The sequence below is a fragment of the Acomys minous genome, assembly GCF_964271855.1.
Source record: "Acomys minous genome assembly, chromosome: 16".
In the NCBI taxonomy this organism is placed as follows: Eukaryota; Metazoa; Chordata; class Mammalia; order Rodentia; family Muridae; genus Acomys; species Acomys minous.
This window is the reverse complement of record NC_140498.1, coordinates 9,536,389-9,553,842: the sequence shown is the minus strand read 5'-3', so window position 1 is coordinate 9,553,842 and position 17,454 is coordinate 9,536,389. Positions and strand designations below refer to the sequence as shown.

Below are 17,454 nucleotides of genomic sequence, written 5' to 3'. Positions count from 1 at the left end.
ATATAACGTAAGGGTGAAACAGCAGGAAATGAAGCTTTGTACACCTGGTCTTGAAGGAATGCAAATGCCACGCTGGTGACTGTTTCACTCAGTGTGCTTTAGTCTACTTATTCTAGTGAGGTACAGAGCAGTCAGACAGGACAAATGAAAGGCAGAGTAGTGATGAACTCATTTAAATGTGATGCTTTGGCTAGTAGCATCAGCTCATGTGAAAGTACTCCTAGGTGTGCTTCCCAGAGTCTGTCTTATTATCCTTACATAACAAGCAAAGCAAGAAGAGGTACAGCCTGCCTCTGACAGGAAGCAGGGCACAGAGCTGCGTCCCTCCTCACCTCTGCTCGGCAGGTTCCATTCCCCTCTGTGACAGGAGCAGCATGCTGTCCTGCTTCTCATGCACAGCAGGGCCTTGGGGTGGGGAGATGGGCTCATAGGGCTCTGCTGGGATGTGACTCCTCTCTGGAGACTTTCCAGGCCTGCTGGGGTAGAAAATGAAACACTTTTCTGTAGTACTTTGGGGATACCTCTGATACAACGTCTCTGTTTACTCTTATCCTTCCCCAATCACTCCTACCCTGTTCTTAAGAGGCTTATCTATGAACCTGAAATCTTGCATCTTGCATCCATCAACACCCAGGTACAAGAAAAAGCCTGATTTATCTTCCTGTCTTCTTTGGCTTAACCTTTAGTTCGCATATTTTAACTTTACATACTGTACTTCAACAAATGTGTTTTTTAAAATGTAAAATTAAGCATGCATATCTTCCTACCTCTGCTCCCAGCTACCAGCCATTTCCATATGGCTCATGAAGCACACTGTATGCTAAAACTGCAGGACTGTCCTGGGTGTGCATCACCGGGAGGCCGCTTCCCTACCTCAGCTGCATTCCCAGAACTGTGATAGTAAAATGGATTATGTAAACATTTTAAATGATAAAATCAGGTACTTTTACGAACAGCAGTGAGAGAAATGAACCCTCCTCAGACTCGCAGATGTAGACTGTTCGTGGAGATGTGTAGGCTCTTGTTCCACAGGTTACACACTAGTTTTCTGCCTCATTTATTCTTCCTTTCTTTATGTATTTATGGTGTGTGTGTGTGTGTTACTGTTTTTCAGGCTAATCTTCAAGAAATTCCTGGGTTCTACATGTCTTCCTGCTTCAGCCTCTGGAGTATTACAGCCAGACGACTTCTGCTCTTGATAACTAACTGCACTTTTCTTTTTTAAAAGAGAAAAATGTAAGCTGGTTCAGTGGTACACACTTTTAATCCGAGCACTCAGGAGGCAGAGGCAAACGTGTCTCTTCTGGTTAAGAGGCCAGCCTTGTTTACAAAGTGAGTCCAGAACATTCAGAGCTATATACAAAGACCCTGTTCTCAAAAGACAGCCCCCTAAAAACAGACAAACCCACAAAAGAGAATAAGCATGCTTTAAGATCATTAAGCCAGGCTGAAGAGATGGCTCAGTGGTTAAGAGCATCACCTACTCTTCCAAGGGTCCTGAGTTCAATTCCCAGCAACAACAGGTTGGCTCACAACCATTTGTAATGTGATCTGATGCCCTCCTCTGGCCTGCAGGTGAACATGCAGGCAGAGCACTGTATACATAATAAATAAATAAATAAATCTTAAAAAAAAAAAAAAAGGATCATTAAGCCTTTTATAATGATCATGCCTAATGTTTGCTTCAAAATAGTCTAGTATGGCTTGGGGGTAGGGGTGGGAAAGTAAGAATAAAACTGAAAACAGTTGGCCATTGGCTGCACTGTCAGGTTTTCTACTTTGTTTTGTTTGTGGCAAAGTTTCCATTATAGCCCTGGCTGTCCTGGAAATCACTATGTAGACCAGGCTGGCCTACAGCTCATGGAAATTCTCCTGCCTGTCTCCAACTGCTAGGTAGGACTCGCCACACCTGGTGCTTTTCTACTTTGAGGCATGGTAGGTGATCTAGCTGTCATTGTTCTGAGTGCCTGTCACACACGGGCTCATTTTGAAGAATAATCATCTCCAGCAAATCTCTTTGGACCCCAGCATTGGTTTCCATCCTCCATGTATATTCAAAGTATTTGCTAGAATCTTTGTTTTATTGATGGTCATTCTTGGTCCTGGCATTCTTATGAATTATTTACCTATTTAAATATAATTTTTCATCAATTGATGTTTAGGACACTACTTTGGAATAAAACCCCTGCTTCTGTTTTGAAAAGATTTAGACAGAACATTAACAAGCCAGAAGCCTTGTCCATGTGAGGCAAATGTGCTGGAACTGCACTGCACTCACAGCCTGTTGTTCTGTTATTGCTACTGAATTTTTTGAGACAGTGTCTCCTTAGATAGCCTAGACTAGCCCCAACCCAGACTTCATATTTTCCTGCCCCTTCTTTCTGAGTAGCTGGAGATACAGGTACCTACCCCAGCCTGAGAAAGAATTGTTGAAAGGATCCTTAAACCTCTGCAAATACTACCCAACTATTTTTGAATATACACTGATACACATACATACACAGTGCTAAGTGTCCAGACAGTGGATATCCTAAAAATGATACCCAGAGGAAAAAATACCCATTTCCACTATCCAGAGAAAAAGGTCAAGTGATATTTCATAGGAGAAGTGAATCTTCTAACTTGTATCTTATTGCTACAAAATTTACACATGTTTGGTAAAAACAAGACAAACTATACCTTCCCCGGGCCTTATCCACAAGATTCTCGGGAGAGACTCTAGAACCTGGTCTTGGATGTAGAACACTCTGAGACTGGGATTCTGGGCTGTAGCGACTTGATGTTTTAGTTCTTACAGGTGTTGATGCCAAAGCAGATGGTGAAGTTTGGAATGGAGAAGTAGGAGGCTGTGAGGAAACTTGATTTCTAGCAAAATCTTGTGTGATAATTTGCTGTGAATGAGAGAAGGAGGAAGTGGGGAAGCTGTTAAAGATCTCCCAAGAGAGTGCTGTTAACTCAGCTTCTAATTCTTTTTTGTTCTGTTTGCTTTTCGAGACACGGTTTCTCTGTGTAGCCCTGGTTGGCCTGGACTTGTTTTATAGACCAGGCTGGCCTTGAACTCACAGAGATCCGCCTGCCTCTGCTGGGATTACAGGCATGTGACACTGCACCCAGTCTTAAACTCAGCCTCTTTTTTGCCTTTTTTTTTTTAAACGAAAAGAAAAGATTGAGTTCCATTCTGATCACAAAACAGCCTGAAGAGTCAGCAGCCATCCTGCTTCACACTGGGTCCTGGGATATGTGCTCCCATACCAGTTTAACCTCAATACCTTTGCTACAATTTTCTTATTTTAAAAGAAAGAAAGAAAGATCTGCTCTCTGCATGATTAAAGAATAACAATAGGAACAGGCTTACACAGATGTGGTCAGCAAGTGTGATCAATCGATGGGTCCTGGGCACCTGCCCCATTGCCTCTGCCTGGGAAGATGGGGGCAGTGATGGCTGCTGTGGAGGTGGTGATTCCTGCTGGGACCGATAGTGATGCAGTGGTCCTTCATACTGTCGGGTGGACTCATCTAATGGACAGCAGGTAGATACATTATCCCAGGAATACCTCTGCCCCAGACTTAGCATCAGATAGTGAGCGTAACTCAGAAACAATGTAAGAAAAAGATATGATATGCACCTCTATACATAATTTGTGAACTTATATCTTCACACACACACACACACACACACACACACACACACACACACACACACACACACACATTGATTTATTCTACTAGTTTTCATGCTTCTGAGTGTAGAAATGAGCAAAGTTACCAGCCATTTTCCTGTGTTTGTGTATGTATGGGCACGTGCAGGCTAGAGGCTGATCTCGAGTGACTTTTCTCTATTGCTCTCTACTTTGATTTTTAATTGTTGAGACAAGATACCTTGGTGAGCTTGAAGCTCATGGATTCAGCAAGACTAGTGAGCTGCAGGGATCTACCGTTCATGCTCCCTGCACCTCTTCCCCCAGGGCTGGGGTTACAGGACTCAGTACAATGTCTGGTTTTTCCTGAGGGTGCTAGGTATCCAAATTCAGGTCCTCATGCTGGGCAACAGTTACTTTACCTACAGAGACACTGCCCTAGCCCCACAGCACCTGTTTTCAATAAACTATAAACAAAAGAGTCATCAATATTTTTAAAGGTTCATTTTGTTAGTACAACTCTAAATGTTTCTAAAGTAGATTACCTTGCAACAAGTTATTCTTACCATGGCCCAGACAGGTAGTTAGAAGCAAATGTTAAATTAGCAAATACAAAACACATTAAGTGGCAAAAACAAACATACTTTCTGCTTGATTTGCCTTAACCATCTCTGGCTGATAGGCCTGTGGTTTTTCCTGGGGTGGTGCAGGTGAGCTGGCAGGACTTATCACCTCAATAGTATCACTAGGTGCTTCATACCTGTGAGAAGACACTTTAAGAAAAGAATCTTATTTTAAAACAAATTCATGGAAAGATTCAAAAGTCCAACCAAGTTCTTCAAAGCTATTTGCATGTTTTAGTTTTTTGATTCTGCTAAAGAAATGTCCAATAGTGTTCCATACTAGGAATAAAGCTTAATCAAACTCAACAGACTATTAAAGATGACTATGTGTTCATAATCTCAAAAGGTTGTAAGTGTTTAAAGCATACAATGAAGCAGAATTAAGAACAGATATGTGATAAGCCTTTGGGAGCTTAAAGAAACCGTAGGCTAACACTCATCAAAGGTGATTAAAAAGTGGAGGATAGATCTCAACTCTCAGTTGATTCCAATAATTCCACTTCAGTGGGACAATCTGATCTTAGTAAAACAGGCCCTATAGCTGCTTCACTATCCCCAAGACTGTTACTGCTCACAAAATGCTAATAATAATAATGATGATGATGATGATGATTTTCTTCAATAACCAAAGTTTTATATTGTAAAAGTGAACAGGAGTGGTAGGAACTATGTGAAGAAGTAACTTCATAGAGAGGGAGGATGTCAGCCTATTCTGGAGGATGCCCACACAGACCGCTCTAGAGAACTGATGGGCTCTGTAATTGCAAGTCATGGGTAGCTTTCTACAAACCTGCCATGGTTCAGAGCTGAGATTTGGGGAGAGTCAGTAGAACTTGCTTAACAAACTTCCATGAAAGGCCATCCACAGGCTGTACCAGAGCCTGTGTCAGGGCTGTGGCCTTGGCTGACCACAGGCATAAGTGAACTACTTGGCCACTGCATACTGCTCTTACTATTTAAATGACCATCTCTACATACCTCCCCCCATCATGAAAATCAATGCTTAGGAGCAAAAATAAACCACTGTATTGTAAGTAACATTCTGACGTGAAAGGCTTGTATTCACTGTTACTCATCACTGCTTATGCACCACATCGGAGATGACAAGAACTGACTGTCAGCAAACAGTCTAATTGCAAACTATATTCATACTGCTCTTGAAGATTAGGGTGCAAGGTGAATCATGAGAGAGGCTCTCACAAGAGGTACACTGAAAATGACACTTGAGTAGTTGTCACTAGCCCGTGCAACATGCAGAATGTGTCCAGTGATAGAAAAGATACCTGCACTCAGAAAGAACACAGGCATCTAAGAACTTGGCTTTCTATTTTCAGACTGCTGAAAACACTCGCAAAGCAAAGTCGGCTATGTGACGGTGACTCCCCTCCAAGATGCCCTGCATGGCTGTCTTCTCCCTGAGCTAGCAGTTTCTGCACGATGAAAATCAGGTTAATGAAGTGTTTCCCACTTTTCTCTAGAAATTTTGCCAAGAACTTGCAATTACTTAAGTAGATAGTTGGAGATAAGAGCTGCACGCTGCCCCAGTGCTGCTGAATTTCCTTCATGAAGATATAAGGAAATGACTATATGATTAAACAAACCACTTCCAGCATTTCACAACTGCTTGTTGTTTTTCTCTAATGCTTCATATAGAGTAAGATTTAAATCATATGGAAGAAAAAATTTAATTACATTTATTAATACATATATTTGAGGGCTAGAGAGATAGCTCAGAGGTTAAGAGCACTGGCTGCTCTTCCAAAGGTCCTGAGTTCAATTCCCAGCAACCACATGGTGCTCATAACCATCTATGAGATCTGGTGCCCTTTTCTGGCCTGCAGGAACACATGCAGGCAGAATACTATATAAATAGTAAATAAATCTTTTTTTTTTAAATTCATACATTTATTTTTGTGTCTTGAGGACCTGGACCCCTGCACACATGCGGTGACAGGGTCAGTTCTCTCCTTTCTCTATGGGGGTTTAAGATCATCAGATTTGGTGGTAAAGTTCTTTACCTGCTGAGCCATTTCATCACCTGTTAAGAAATTTTAAAAAGCACCTTTGTGTAGTATTTTGACTCTTACTTGCAGGGCAAACATCACATGACTAACCAGACTGGATCAAAAATCAACTCTCTTGCCGGGCAGTGGTGGTGCACGCCCTTAATCCCAGCACTCGGGAGGCAGAGGCAGGCGGATCGCTTTGACTTCAAGGCCAGCCTGGTCTACAAAGCGACTCCAGGATGGCCAAGATAACAGAAACCCTGTCTCGAAAAACAAAAACAAAAATCAACTCTCAAAAGGGATATCAAGTGAATACCAGTCACTACTTACAAGCTCACTTTTGAGGAACTACCTTAGAAAAAAGACATATGAGGCCTTGGGCAATCAGTGAACTAGCAAACAATTCCTGAAAGAACACACTGTGGTAGCAAAGACTTTGAAGATATTCCTGATTCTTTAGGCCTCAGTATCTTCGGAAGCTCTATTTCCCATCTCGCCAATTCTCACTATAATTCTTTTTCCCTAGATAATATATTGATGGGCTTATACTTAAGACATGGAGATATATAAGTCGTAAAATATTAGAAGATACATTTTTGCACCCACAATACATCTCTCATATTACTGTCAAGCATTAGATTGTTTCATACCAGGCCAGGCTTTACCTAAAGAATAAAGTAATCTTTACTCAGATATCACATTGTTAAACTCAGATTGAGATACATACAGCTACTAGAAGAGTCTGAACTTTGAGAGCCACGTTCCCTCGCATCCTTGTCCGAGGCAATTTGCCGGGTGATGATCACGTCTATGAAGTTAGCTGCAGTAATGGTAGTCTTCCCTCGGGTCCTTAGCTCTTCCTCATATCTGGATTTTGGAGGAGGCCCTTTATCTTTCCCAGCCTCAGAATACACTACTGAGGCATGAGGCTGGGGCTTGCCACTTGGAAGGGCTGAAGAAGTGCACACACACTGAACAGATCTCTTCTCCACCTCCAGGTTTTTCTGCTCTAGCTGCTGCTGTTCACTAACTGCTGCTGACCTGCTTCTCAAATTTTCTTCTAACCTGGCAGCTTCATGCTTACTCTCTTTTGTTTTGGAAACATCCATCTGGGGTGCGGAAGCTGCAGCGTCCACAAGAGCAGCCAGGGCATCCGCAGCAGTGTTGTAACGGGAGGCTGGCAGGCCTTGGCTTATTGAAGGGCCCCCAGCAGGTAATGGCCTGTAAATAAAATAAAATAAAATATGGTTACTTAAGGGAAGACTATTTGGCGGAGGAGGGACAGTACATGTTGGAGAAATAAAAGAACAAGTTACATGTTAAAAAGGCTTAGCCATAGATAATCTTGACTAATATTACAGTCGGTGGTTTAAAATTCAAGATAGCTCAGAAATAAAGGCTGAGCTGCCTTGTGGCCAAAGCTCACAATCTGAGTTCGATTCTCAGGACCCACATGGTAGAAAGAGAGAACAGACTCCCACAAATTGTCCTTATACATGTGCGTGCATGTGTGCACACACAAACACACACAGTCATCAGTAAATGTAATATAAGATATGTACATGCAAGATATGTACTTAATTTGGTCAAAATGTTTATGAGTACAGGAGACTGACATGATTCGTAGCTGAGCAGTTGGATCCAAAGGTGTGATTACACTGGTTCCATTGGTTCCCTGGAAAACACTGGGTCTCTGTTGCAACATGGTCTCCTGAGTTCTTACTGAAGGGGAAGGAGAGCGAACATATCCATGGCTGCCAGGGCGGCCTGGCTGTTCTGATCCTGAAGAGATAAAAGAAAAAGTTGGACTGATAACCCAAATAACAGAAGTAAAGATAGCAAAGTTAATGAAATTAAATTCCTAGTATCACTAAACTGAAAAATGAGAACAAGAAACTTGATATTAATACTTTCCAGAAATGGACTCTTTAAAAAGTTTCTCAATAAAGATAAAATAAAACCTAACAAAAATGAAACAAAATCCCAGCTGTCATTTATGGTCATTTCCATTTTTGTTAGGAGTTTTAATCTCAATTCCAGAAGAGAAAGAGAAGGACCAGCCGGGCATGGTGGCGCTCGCCTTTAGTCCCAGCACTTAGGAGACAGAGGCAGGTGGATCGCTGTGAGTTCAAGGCCAGCCTGGACTACAAAGGGAGTCCAGGGCTGCCAAGGTTACGGAGAGACCCTGTCTCGAAAAACAAACAAAGATAGAGAGAGAGAGAGAGAGGACCAACAACGGAGTGCTACACATCTCAGATCGTCACCCTGCAGACTGTCCTGCAAACTAAGTTTAGTTTAGTATGGTTGCTCAAATCAAAGTAGGCACAGTATTCCGTGTGTCACAATTAAAGTAACATTGAAGCTTGGCTCCTACATTTACCCATGGTTCTCCCTGTTTTTCCCCTTTGTGGTTGTGTAACGTGCACACACACATGCCTGTGACACTCCTCAGGTACATTCCACCCTGTGTCTGAGACCGTCTCTCACTGGCTTGAAATCTGGAGACTGGGTGGGCAGGCTGCCCAGTGAGCTCCAGGGTGCCACTGTCCAAACCTCTCCAGCTCTGCTACGACAAACGCACAGCCCCACACCAGGTGTTTTTTACATGGTTTAGGACACAGACTAGGGTCGCCTCGCTTCTGTGGAAGCCCCTGACTGTCCATCAGGGTTACGTCAATGTCAGCAAACTTTCTCTTATGAGACGGGATATTCAGCAGACCCTCCCCGAAAAGTTAGTCTTCCACAGCCACCCTTCTTTGAGGCTTCAGTTTTATACACTTAGCTTTAACTCTCCCATAGCATTAAACTCTTAATTCCCAGATCAATTTCTTCTCTATTTTTCTTGCACCATGTCTTCCCTCCAGCTTTCTACCTCATTCTTTGCCTGTTTAAGAGCTAGACATTTTAGCAGAGACTTATTCCCACAGCCAATAAAACTTCAGCTAGACGTTTTAGCAATGTCTTCTCTTCTAAATACACCTGGACATATATCAGTATTTCTATAGGACCAATTCCTAGAAGTACAACTGCTAATCAATTACATGGCATCCATCATATATCAGAGTGAGTGAAGCTGCAACATGGAGAAAATAACTTAGTATGAGAAAATAGTATTTTGATGTTCTTACCTGTTACTTTGCAAATCAATGGAATCAATATGTTCTTAAAACCTGCTAAAGCTATGTATCATTTGAGTGTGACTTTAATTTTTCATGTTTTTATATAATCTACATAAACTAAATATTATAGCATTACCACATAATTTATTCATTACAAGCATATTTAAAGGGTCAGACTACTAGTCATTTTTCTTACGTATAAATAATGGGTTACATTTTAAATGTATTTCAGGTTGCTGAACACAAGTCATTGGGAATAATAAGGCTGGATCAAATGTGATGATTAACTTTAGATTCCTCCCGTCTACTAACATTACCACTGATTTCAAAGGGGTTGTCCCTCATGAAAAGATACGCTTTTGCTGCTGTATCTTCACTTCTGTAGCTACCTGTGCAACAATGACTTCTGCTTCCTTTTGCTTACACCTATATGAGACTGACTCCTCCTCCACATCTGCCAGTGGAAACCTCTTGACCAGGTTTTAACTCTTGGAGATCAGTCTGTGTTTTGTTTGTTGTTTTGTCTAAGACTTTACTTACTTATTGTATGCGAGTGCTCTATTTGTCAAAAGAGGGCATCAGATCACATTATAGATGGTTGTGAGTCACCATGTGGTTGCTGGGAATTGAACTCAGGTCCTCTGGAAGAGCAGCCAGTGCTCTTAACCTCTGAGCCATCTCTCCAGCCCCAGTCTGTGTTCTTAAGAGTCAGATCAGTGTTTCTAACAATATGGCCTAGTAAATGGTCTTTTTTTTTTTTAATTAAAATAGTTGAGAAAGACAAGTGTATCAGAGATAAAGAAATAGCTCAAATATCTGTCAGAATAAATATGACCAAATAAAAATAGTCTTTGTTCCTCCTGATTGTAATCTTGCCATTTTTCATGCTGTGTCACTCTATATGCCACCCCACCACCACACACAGTCATCTTACTCTTTTTTATTATGAGGCAGGGTCTTATTATGACTGTCAGGCTGATACCAAATGTATAATCCTCCTGCCTCAGCTTCCTGAATGCTAGGTGTGATAGTTTGAATGAAAATGTCCCCCATAGGCTCATAAGGACTGACACTATTTGTGTTGGAGTGGGTGTGGCCTTGTTGGAAGAAGTGTCAGTGAGGGTGGGCGGTAAGTTTTCAGGAGCTCAAGCCAGGCCCAGTGTACCTCTCTGTGCCTGCTGCCTCCCAACCTGGAAGCAGAACTTTCAGCTCTTCTCCAGCACCAAGTTGGCCAGCACACCTCCATGCTTTCCGATATTATGACAATGAATTAAACCTCTATAAGCCAGCCTCAATTAAATGTTTTTCCTTTTTAAGAGTTGCCGTAGCCATAGTATCTCATTGCAGCAATAAAATCCTAACTAAAGGTGGGCCCAGTGGCACACGCCTGAAATATAAGCACTAAGGGAAGCAGAGCCAGGCAGGTCTCTTTAAGTTCAAGGCCAGCCTACTCTACATCGAAAATCAAGGACAGCCACGGCTACACAGAGAAACGCTCTCTCCCTCTCTCTCTCTCTCTCTCTCTCTCTCTCTCTCGCTCTCTCTCTCTCTCTCTCTGTGTGTGTGTGTGTGTGTGTGTGTGTGTGTGTGTGTGTGTGACCTAAGATATAGACACATGCCATCACATCCAGCTCAGCTTAATCTGCAGCTTAATCTTACCATTACTGTTATTTTTTAGCATCCTGAGTTATTGTTAACGCCCTTTGATTCTGTTTCTGTGTTCTCAGAAAAGTCTTTTTGGCCACTCTCTGTATTTGACTGTTTCACACCCCCAGTGGCACATCCTGAGACAGTTTCACTGAACAACACACGCCCAAGTTCAGGGTTCTAACATATCCCCAGCTACTCTCTGAGCCAGGTGGTGGCAGGGCATGGTTTAAATAACAGCACTTGGGAGGCAGAGGCAGGTGGATCTCTGAGTTCAAGGCCAACCTGGTCTACAGAGTGAGTTCTAGGATAGTCAAGGCTACATAGAGAAACCCTGTCTTGAAAAACCAAAATATAAAAGAAATGCCCTTTCTGGTCACTTGACTAACCTAAACAGAATGATAATGCTTCACTGTACGCACTATATTTAAGATGCCAAATCTTCTAACTGTATTTTCCATTCCCTCTTTAAACTAGAGCTGGGACCATTCTTTTAGCTTTAAGAGCATCATACTCAGTATTTTCAGGAGCAACTGAAGACTTGTGCTGCTTGAGCCCAATCTGAATGACACTTTAGTCATAGAAAGTCCTTCCAACTTTTATAGCACTTTTGCTTGTTATTTCACATATACTGACTTCCCATATTACAATTCTTATTTGCCTACATAGAATAATTAAGCATGATGACCAACAGGAAGTTACCAGGAACTGTCCTGAGGAAGGGGAAAGCCTCTCACTGACCTGGTCGTAGGTAGAGCTCAGAGGAAGCAGCAGTAATCCTTTCACGTTCGCGTTCGCGGTCCCGCTCTCTTTCTCTTTCTCGCTCTCGTTCCTTCTCTCTTTCTCGCTCTCGTTCCCTCTCAGCACTTGCAGCTGCTGCAAGGTGTGTTGGGTGTCCTGTAAAACATGAATCTGCAACTTAAAGACAAAACTGTCAGCCTATAATGTTACATCTGGAATTGACCGAAAAGTTTTAAAAAGCTCCAAATATGGGTGTAAAAAGTTTAATTTACAAGGTTTGGATAGCAAATGAAGCATAATATAAGCACTTAGGATGTTTGTGGAATATCTAGGTATAGGTATATGTTAAATGAAAAGCAGGATAAGAGACAGAACCCCTGAACTCCTCTGCGGGCCACACCACAAAAACTAAAGCATGTTGGTTTAGACAGAGAAGTATAAATTTTAAGCAATTTTGTCTGAGAAATAGAGGGTTTTATTTTATTATGTGTATGTTCTCCCTAGAAAAAAACCACTGACTTATATTCTGGAACATTTGTTCCCTTTTCACTAGAACAAGCCACATATGTTAGCTTAGAGCATCTTACCTGGAGACAAAGAAGCAGCATTGTATGGCCTGGGAGGGAAAGCAATCTGTGTACCAGGAATATAAGTGATTCTGTCCATGGGAGGAGTGCTCGTTCCCCCTGCATGAGGCACTAAAATTGTTGGAGGCATATTGGTCAGGTCAATGATTCCTATCCAAAAGACAAATACAGTCTGTTAGGCATTACTGTAAACTGACACCTAACTCCAAAAGTATACATGGTTTTTCCATTTTGCCTTTTTATAACACAATAATTTACACTCAATATAAATAAAAATGTTCTAAAAGTTATCACTGCTTCTTTTTTTTTTTTTTTTTAAGATTTATTTATTATGTCTTTAGTGTTCTCCCTATGTCTGCAGACCCAGATCTCATTACAGATGGTTGTGAGCCACCATGTGGTTCCTGGAAATGAACTCAGAACCTCTGGAAGAGCAACCAGTGCTCTTAAGCTCTGAGCCATCTCTCCAGCCCTATAAATATAAACAGGGCATCAAAGCATTGAGCTATGCACAAGTAACCTCAGGTATGGACACAGTAAAAGAAAACATAGGCCAGGCAACAGTGGTGTACACTTTTAATCCGAGCACTTGGGAGGAAGGGGCAGTTGGATCTGAGTTCAAGGCCAGTCTGGTCTACAAAGAGAGTTCCAGGACAGCCAGAGCTATACAGAGAAACCCTGTCTAAAAAAACCAAAACCAAACAAATAGAAAGAAAAGAAAGAAAAAAAATCATGGACGTGAAACATTTTATATGGCTTAGTTACTTTAACATTCACTGTTAACACCTCATCTCAATATATTACTTTATTTGCTTCCAAGGACAATGTTTTATGTCTTTCTATCATTCATTTAACAAATATTTATTAACTATGGCTAAGTTAAAAAATTCTACACACCTCTTGTAGCTGGATAAGGGAGACCCAGTGGCTGTTCTCGTGGGGACAGGCCCCTGGTGACATCAGGGCGTAAGTTCACTTGCATCTGCTGTGAGGTAATGTAATCATTTAGGATGGTCTGCCTTGTGTTCTCCATTGCATAAAGCTGGTACTGACTCGGGTATCCTGGGGTTGGTGAAAGCTGTCTCTGAAACAGGTAAGCAGCAGCGGCTGAGTGAAAGAAAGAAAGAAAAATGGCACTGAGTGTGTGAGATTAGTTTGCTAACTGTTATTCTCGGACACAGTGAGGAAACACTGCCTGCTGAGCTAGGGCACAAGCCACTGTCACTGAACTATAGGGATTAATTTTAGACCATGACACACAAGCAACATGAAAGTCTAGCTCTCCTTCTTTCTTCTCCCCTCACCTCCACCAGACATGGTTTCTCTGTGTGAGCACTGGCTGTCCTAGAACTCCCTCTGTATCCCAGACAAGCCTCAAACTCATAGACCCGCCATTCTTTGCCTCCTGAGTGCTGAGGTTAAAGGTACGTGCCACCATGTCATGTAAATTGAACCTATTCTAATGCCTGAGATGGAATGGAAAGGCAAATAACATTCTGAATATTGCCATGAAATTTTATTATGTTTCCACCTGAATTATATGAGAGTTTTGATTGGAAATTAAACTCCTTTTTGACAACAATGGGAAGACATATGAAAACAAATGCTAACATAAAAACTTTATTTCTCTAGAGGTAAAAATAATAGTATACAACCAACCATTCAGTGAGCAAAAGGATGACAACCCTTTTCTATAAAGGAACAGATGAAATTATTTTACGTTTTAAGAGGTATCCAGTACTTCTCATAGTTACTCAATTCTAATATTAAACCATGGAAGCTGCTATGGACAAAACGACCTCCAGGCCAGGACCATGTTCTTAAAACACTATCTACAGCAACAGGATTTTGTCAAGGAGCTATTGTTTTATTAAACACCCCTCCCCTTGGGCAAAAGAGTGTGACCCAGGATGCAATAAAGTAGTAAGTATGGTAAAAAGTAGAAAATGATGTCTTTATTCTCAAAAACCATTAATAAGCCAGGCAGTCATGGTACACATTTTTATCCTAGCACTCAGGAGGCAGAGGCAGGTGAATGTCTGACTTCAAGGCCAGCTTGATTTTAGCTCAGACAGAAAGATAAAAGTGCTACCAAAGTACATGATAGACACGGAACAATTGTAAATATATTCTCCCCGAAGAAAACAAACACAACTAATATGTTTTGTAGACCATCAGTTTATCGTGTGACTGTTCAAACTCGTTTCAGTCTGGAAGGCGTTCTCCTAATTACAAATGTTTCAGAGTACAATGGCTTCTACCCCAGCAAACATAGAACAATGCAAGTTCCAGAAGCTAAAAGTGCATTTGACATCTGCCCTACATCCTAGGCTTAGCAGCACTGCACACTTTATCCATCAACTATTTCCACTCATAACTGAGGGGCTGTGGCTTGCTGCTGCACACAGCATCATGAGAAAGTATTACCACTTACTGCCAGCTCCTGAAAGTAGTTTCTGTTGACTGCCTTTTGCTTTCACACCATTGCTAAAGCCAAAAGCTTAAGTTGAATGAACCAGTGCGTGCTGGACTGTAATCTCCCTATCAGGTTTAGGCTCAAGGAAACAATGTAGCAATAGCAGAGCTTTCAGACAAAATATTCCCAGAGGTTTTTAGCTAAGATAAAACTTAAGTAACGTGGGGCTCTTTGCATTAAATGATTTGTGCTTACTTGTGTGTACAGTAGTTTACGTTCAGTGGTGCACATGTGCCATATGTGAGATTAGGGGTCAGAGGACAACCTGTCCATTTCCCCTTTCACCACTTGGGTTGATCATGTTGGTAGGGTAGGTTCCTTTACCCTTAGAACCCATCTTACTAGCCTGGCTTTTTTGCCTTTTAATGTGACAACCTGGTAGTAAAAACCACTGTTAAGAACCCAGTTATAGCCCAAGACTAGGCTACTTTAAAACCACCCGCCTCCTCTTCCTCCTCCTAAGTGTGGGGAGTCAATGTGTGCACCTCAATATTCAGCTTTCCAGATGGGTTTTGTCACTTAATTGTCTTTAAACTATAGCTTCATTAAAAAACAAACAAACACAAAAGTTGTAATTGACATACTTCATTTATCACTTTAACCCACTTTTTCAATTAGACTTCCCACCTGCAATCATGAAGGAAGCTTTTGAGATACTTAGTTCTTTTAGTTCTTTAAGCTTTGTTAATAATTTTACTACTTTGGGGTACTGCTAACATGGGGCATTATGTTCACAAAATGCACTGAGTTGTACTGTAGTCTTAATAGCTTGAACAGTCATATAGATATAGTATATCTGTTGCAAATTGTTGTAAAATATTGAGCTTACCAGGATCCAAAGCCCTGTGAAAGGGCATGGCTGGATCCAAGTGCGTGGGAAGGTGGCTCCGATAAACCTCTCCTGCAGCACTACTCCTATGATGGGGATCAAATGGGCTGTGACTCACGACAGGATCCACACCCGGCACTGGAGACTTGGCTGATACACTTTCTCTTTGGGTTGGTGTCAGAGTCGATTTCCTTTCATGACTGGTAGACTTGCTGGAAGAAACTGTAACAGCAATAGCAAAGTGCCAATGCCACAAAATCCTCAAGAAAACTTTACCATATGCCCCAGCATTTAAAACCCAACAAGTGGGAGCCTGGAAACTACTGTGACCTTTTAGGCATAGCACCAATTCTAAACCACAACTATCAAGATCATGAAAGATCATGTGGTTCACTAATGTCTGTAATTGATCTTATTTTCTACATGGTACTAACACCAGACTCCTAAAACAAAACACATCTATTTTGGTCTTAGGTGTAGCAAATCTCAAATTATTCTCTCCTTGTGTTTTCTAACCTCCTTGCTACCTGTGAACCATAAATTACCCTAATTTTTTCCCTTCAGTCTGCTCCTCAGTGAGTCTTTATTTTATAAATATCCACTTGCTCCCCCTACTTGTAACTCAATGATTAGACTGGCTCCTGCACGCCTATCACAGCCACACACCTTGCAGCAACCTCCTTGTAGAGATTCTATGTATCATAAAAGCGTACCACATTAGCCTTGTTACTTTATTTCTCTTAAAAACAATTATGTGGTAGCACCTGCCTTTAATCCCAGGACTTAGGGAGGCAGAGGCAGGTGGATCACTTTGAGTTAAGAGGCCAACCTGGTTTAGTAAGCAAGTCTGTTGGGGTGGGGGGGACATGATGGGGCAATTATGTGTGTGGGCATTTTGCCATGTGTGCGCAGTGCCATCAGTCAGAAGAAGAGTGTCACAGATGCCCTGGGACTGGAGTTTCAGATGGCTATTAGCCACCGTGTAGATGCTGGAACTACAACAGGGTCCCCTCTGGAAGAGCAGCCAGTGCTTTCCTCATCAACTCTACTTAATTTCTTTACTTTTTTATTTCTGCAGTGCTAGTGATCAAACCTTATGTACTTTGTACGTTCTGAAGGGAGTAATTCACTAACATTAAATATACACATGATACACAAGCATCGTTTGCACTTCTGTTGTTTGTCTAATCTGTACAGGCTCTCACAAACTTGCTTCTGCCTCTGCCCTGCCTCCCAAGCACCAGGAGGACCACCATATCCAGCCACCATAAAGCTTTTAACTAAAAATGTCTGTACAAACATGGCCAAAAACAAACAAATTTCCCTATCAAAATAAAATATTTCTGCTTTATCCTGTCTGATGCTGTGTCCTTTCCCCCACTTGGGTAACATGAACAGGCTCCCCTTCCTCGGCCTGCTATGCTACCTCTCCTAAAACACTCCTCAACTCTTCACCATATAGCCCAAGGCCTACCACAGTGGTTCTTAACCCTCCTAATGCTCTGACCCTTGAATACAGTTCCTCATGCTGTGGTGAAGCAACTATAAAGTTACTTTTGTTGCTACTTCATAACTGTAATTTTGTACTGTTATAAACTGTAAACACCTAATGTGTCCCCCACGGGGTCATGACTTGGAGCACTCATTCATCCCAGCTGCCTGTGTTGGAGAGATGAACAGACGTCATTATGCTCAGCCCCCACCCTGACACATGGGTTCTGGCGATGGAGCTGCTTCCCTAGCCTACATCCTGTGCATCCTGAGGTAATCTAGAGCTAATGATTCGGC

General features: G+C 41.8%; 2 protein-coding genes across 29 annotated transcripts in view; one reads left to right on the top strand and one right to left on the bottom strand.

The window, feature by feature from the left end:
* Positions 1 to 6,974, top strand: part of TTC19 (tetratricopeptide repeat domain 19) — a 46,018-nt gene extending 39,044 nt beyond the window's left edge. The window contains exon 10 of one of the 2 annotated variants that reach the window (XM_084760917.1): positions 5,596 to 6,974. In XM_084760917.1, coding sequence (XP_084617043.1) covers positions 5,596 to 5,603 — 8 coding nt within the window. In that variant the 3' untranslated portion in view covers positions 5,604 to 6,974. Of the gene's footprint in view, positions 1 to 1,114; positions 1,406 to 5,595 lie in introns of those variants that run through there. The other variant, XM_084760918.1, reaches the window with a different exon arrangement.
* The window catches only part of NCOR1 (nuclear receptor corepressor 1), a gene marked incomplete at its 3' end in the record, with an annotated part of 137,217 nt that overhangs the window by 9,197 nt on the left and 110,566 nt on the right, over positions 1 to 17,454 (bottom strand). For 22 of the 27 annotated variants that reach the window (XM_084760849.1, XM_084760845.1, XM_084760848.1 and 19 more), the window contains 10 exons: positions 15,667 to 15,888; positions 13,259 to 13,468; positions 12,362 to 12,511; positions 11,775 to 11,930; positions 7,884 to 8,049; positions 6,995 to 7,488; positions 4,283 to 4,411; positions 3,356 to 3,516; positions 2,680 to 2,891; positions 333 to 476 (listed from right to left, as the gene is read on the bottom strand). In XM_084760849.1, coding sequence (XP_084616975.1) covers positions 333 to 476; positions 2,680 to 2,891; positions 3,356 to 3,516; positions 4,283 to 4,411; positions 6,995 to 7,488; positions 7,884 to 8,049; positions 11,775 to 11,930; positions 12,362 to 12,511; positions 13,259 to 13,468; positions 15,667 to 15,888 — 2,044 coding nt within the window. The remainder of the gene's footprint in view (positions 1 to 332; positions 477 to 2,679; positions 2,892 to 3,355; positions 3,517 to 4,282; positions 4,412 to 6,994; positions 7,489 to 7,883; positions 8,050 to 11,774; positions 11,931 to 12,361; positions 12,512 to 13,258; positions 13,469 to 15,666; positions 15,889 to 17,454) is intronic. The other 5 variants (XM_084760850.1, XM_084760833.1, XM_084760843.1 and 2 more) reach the window with 2 other exon arrangements.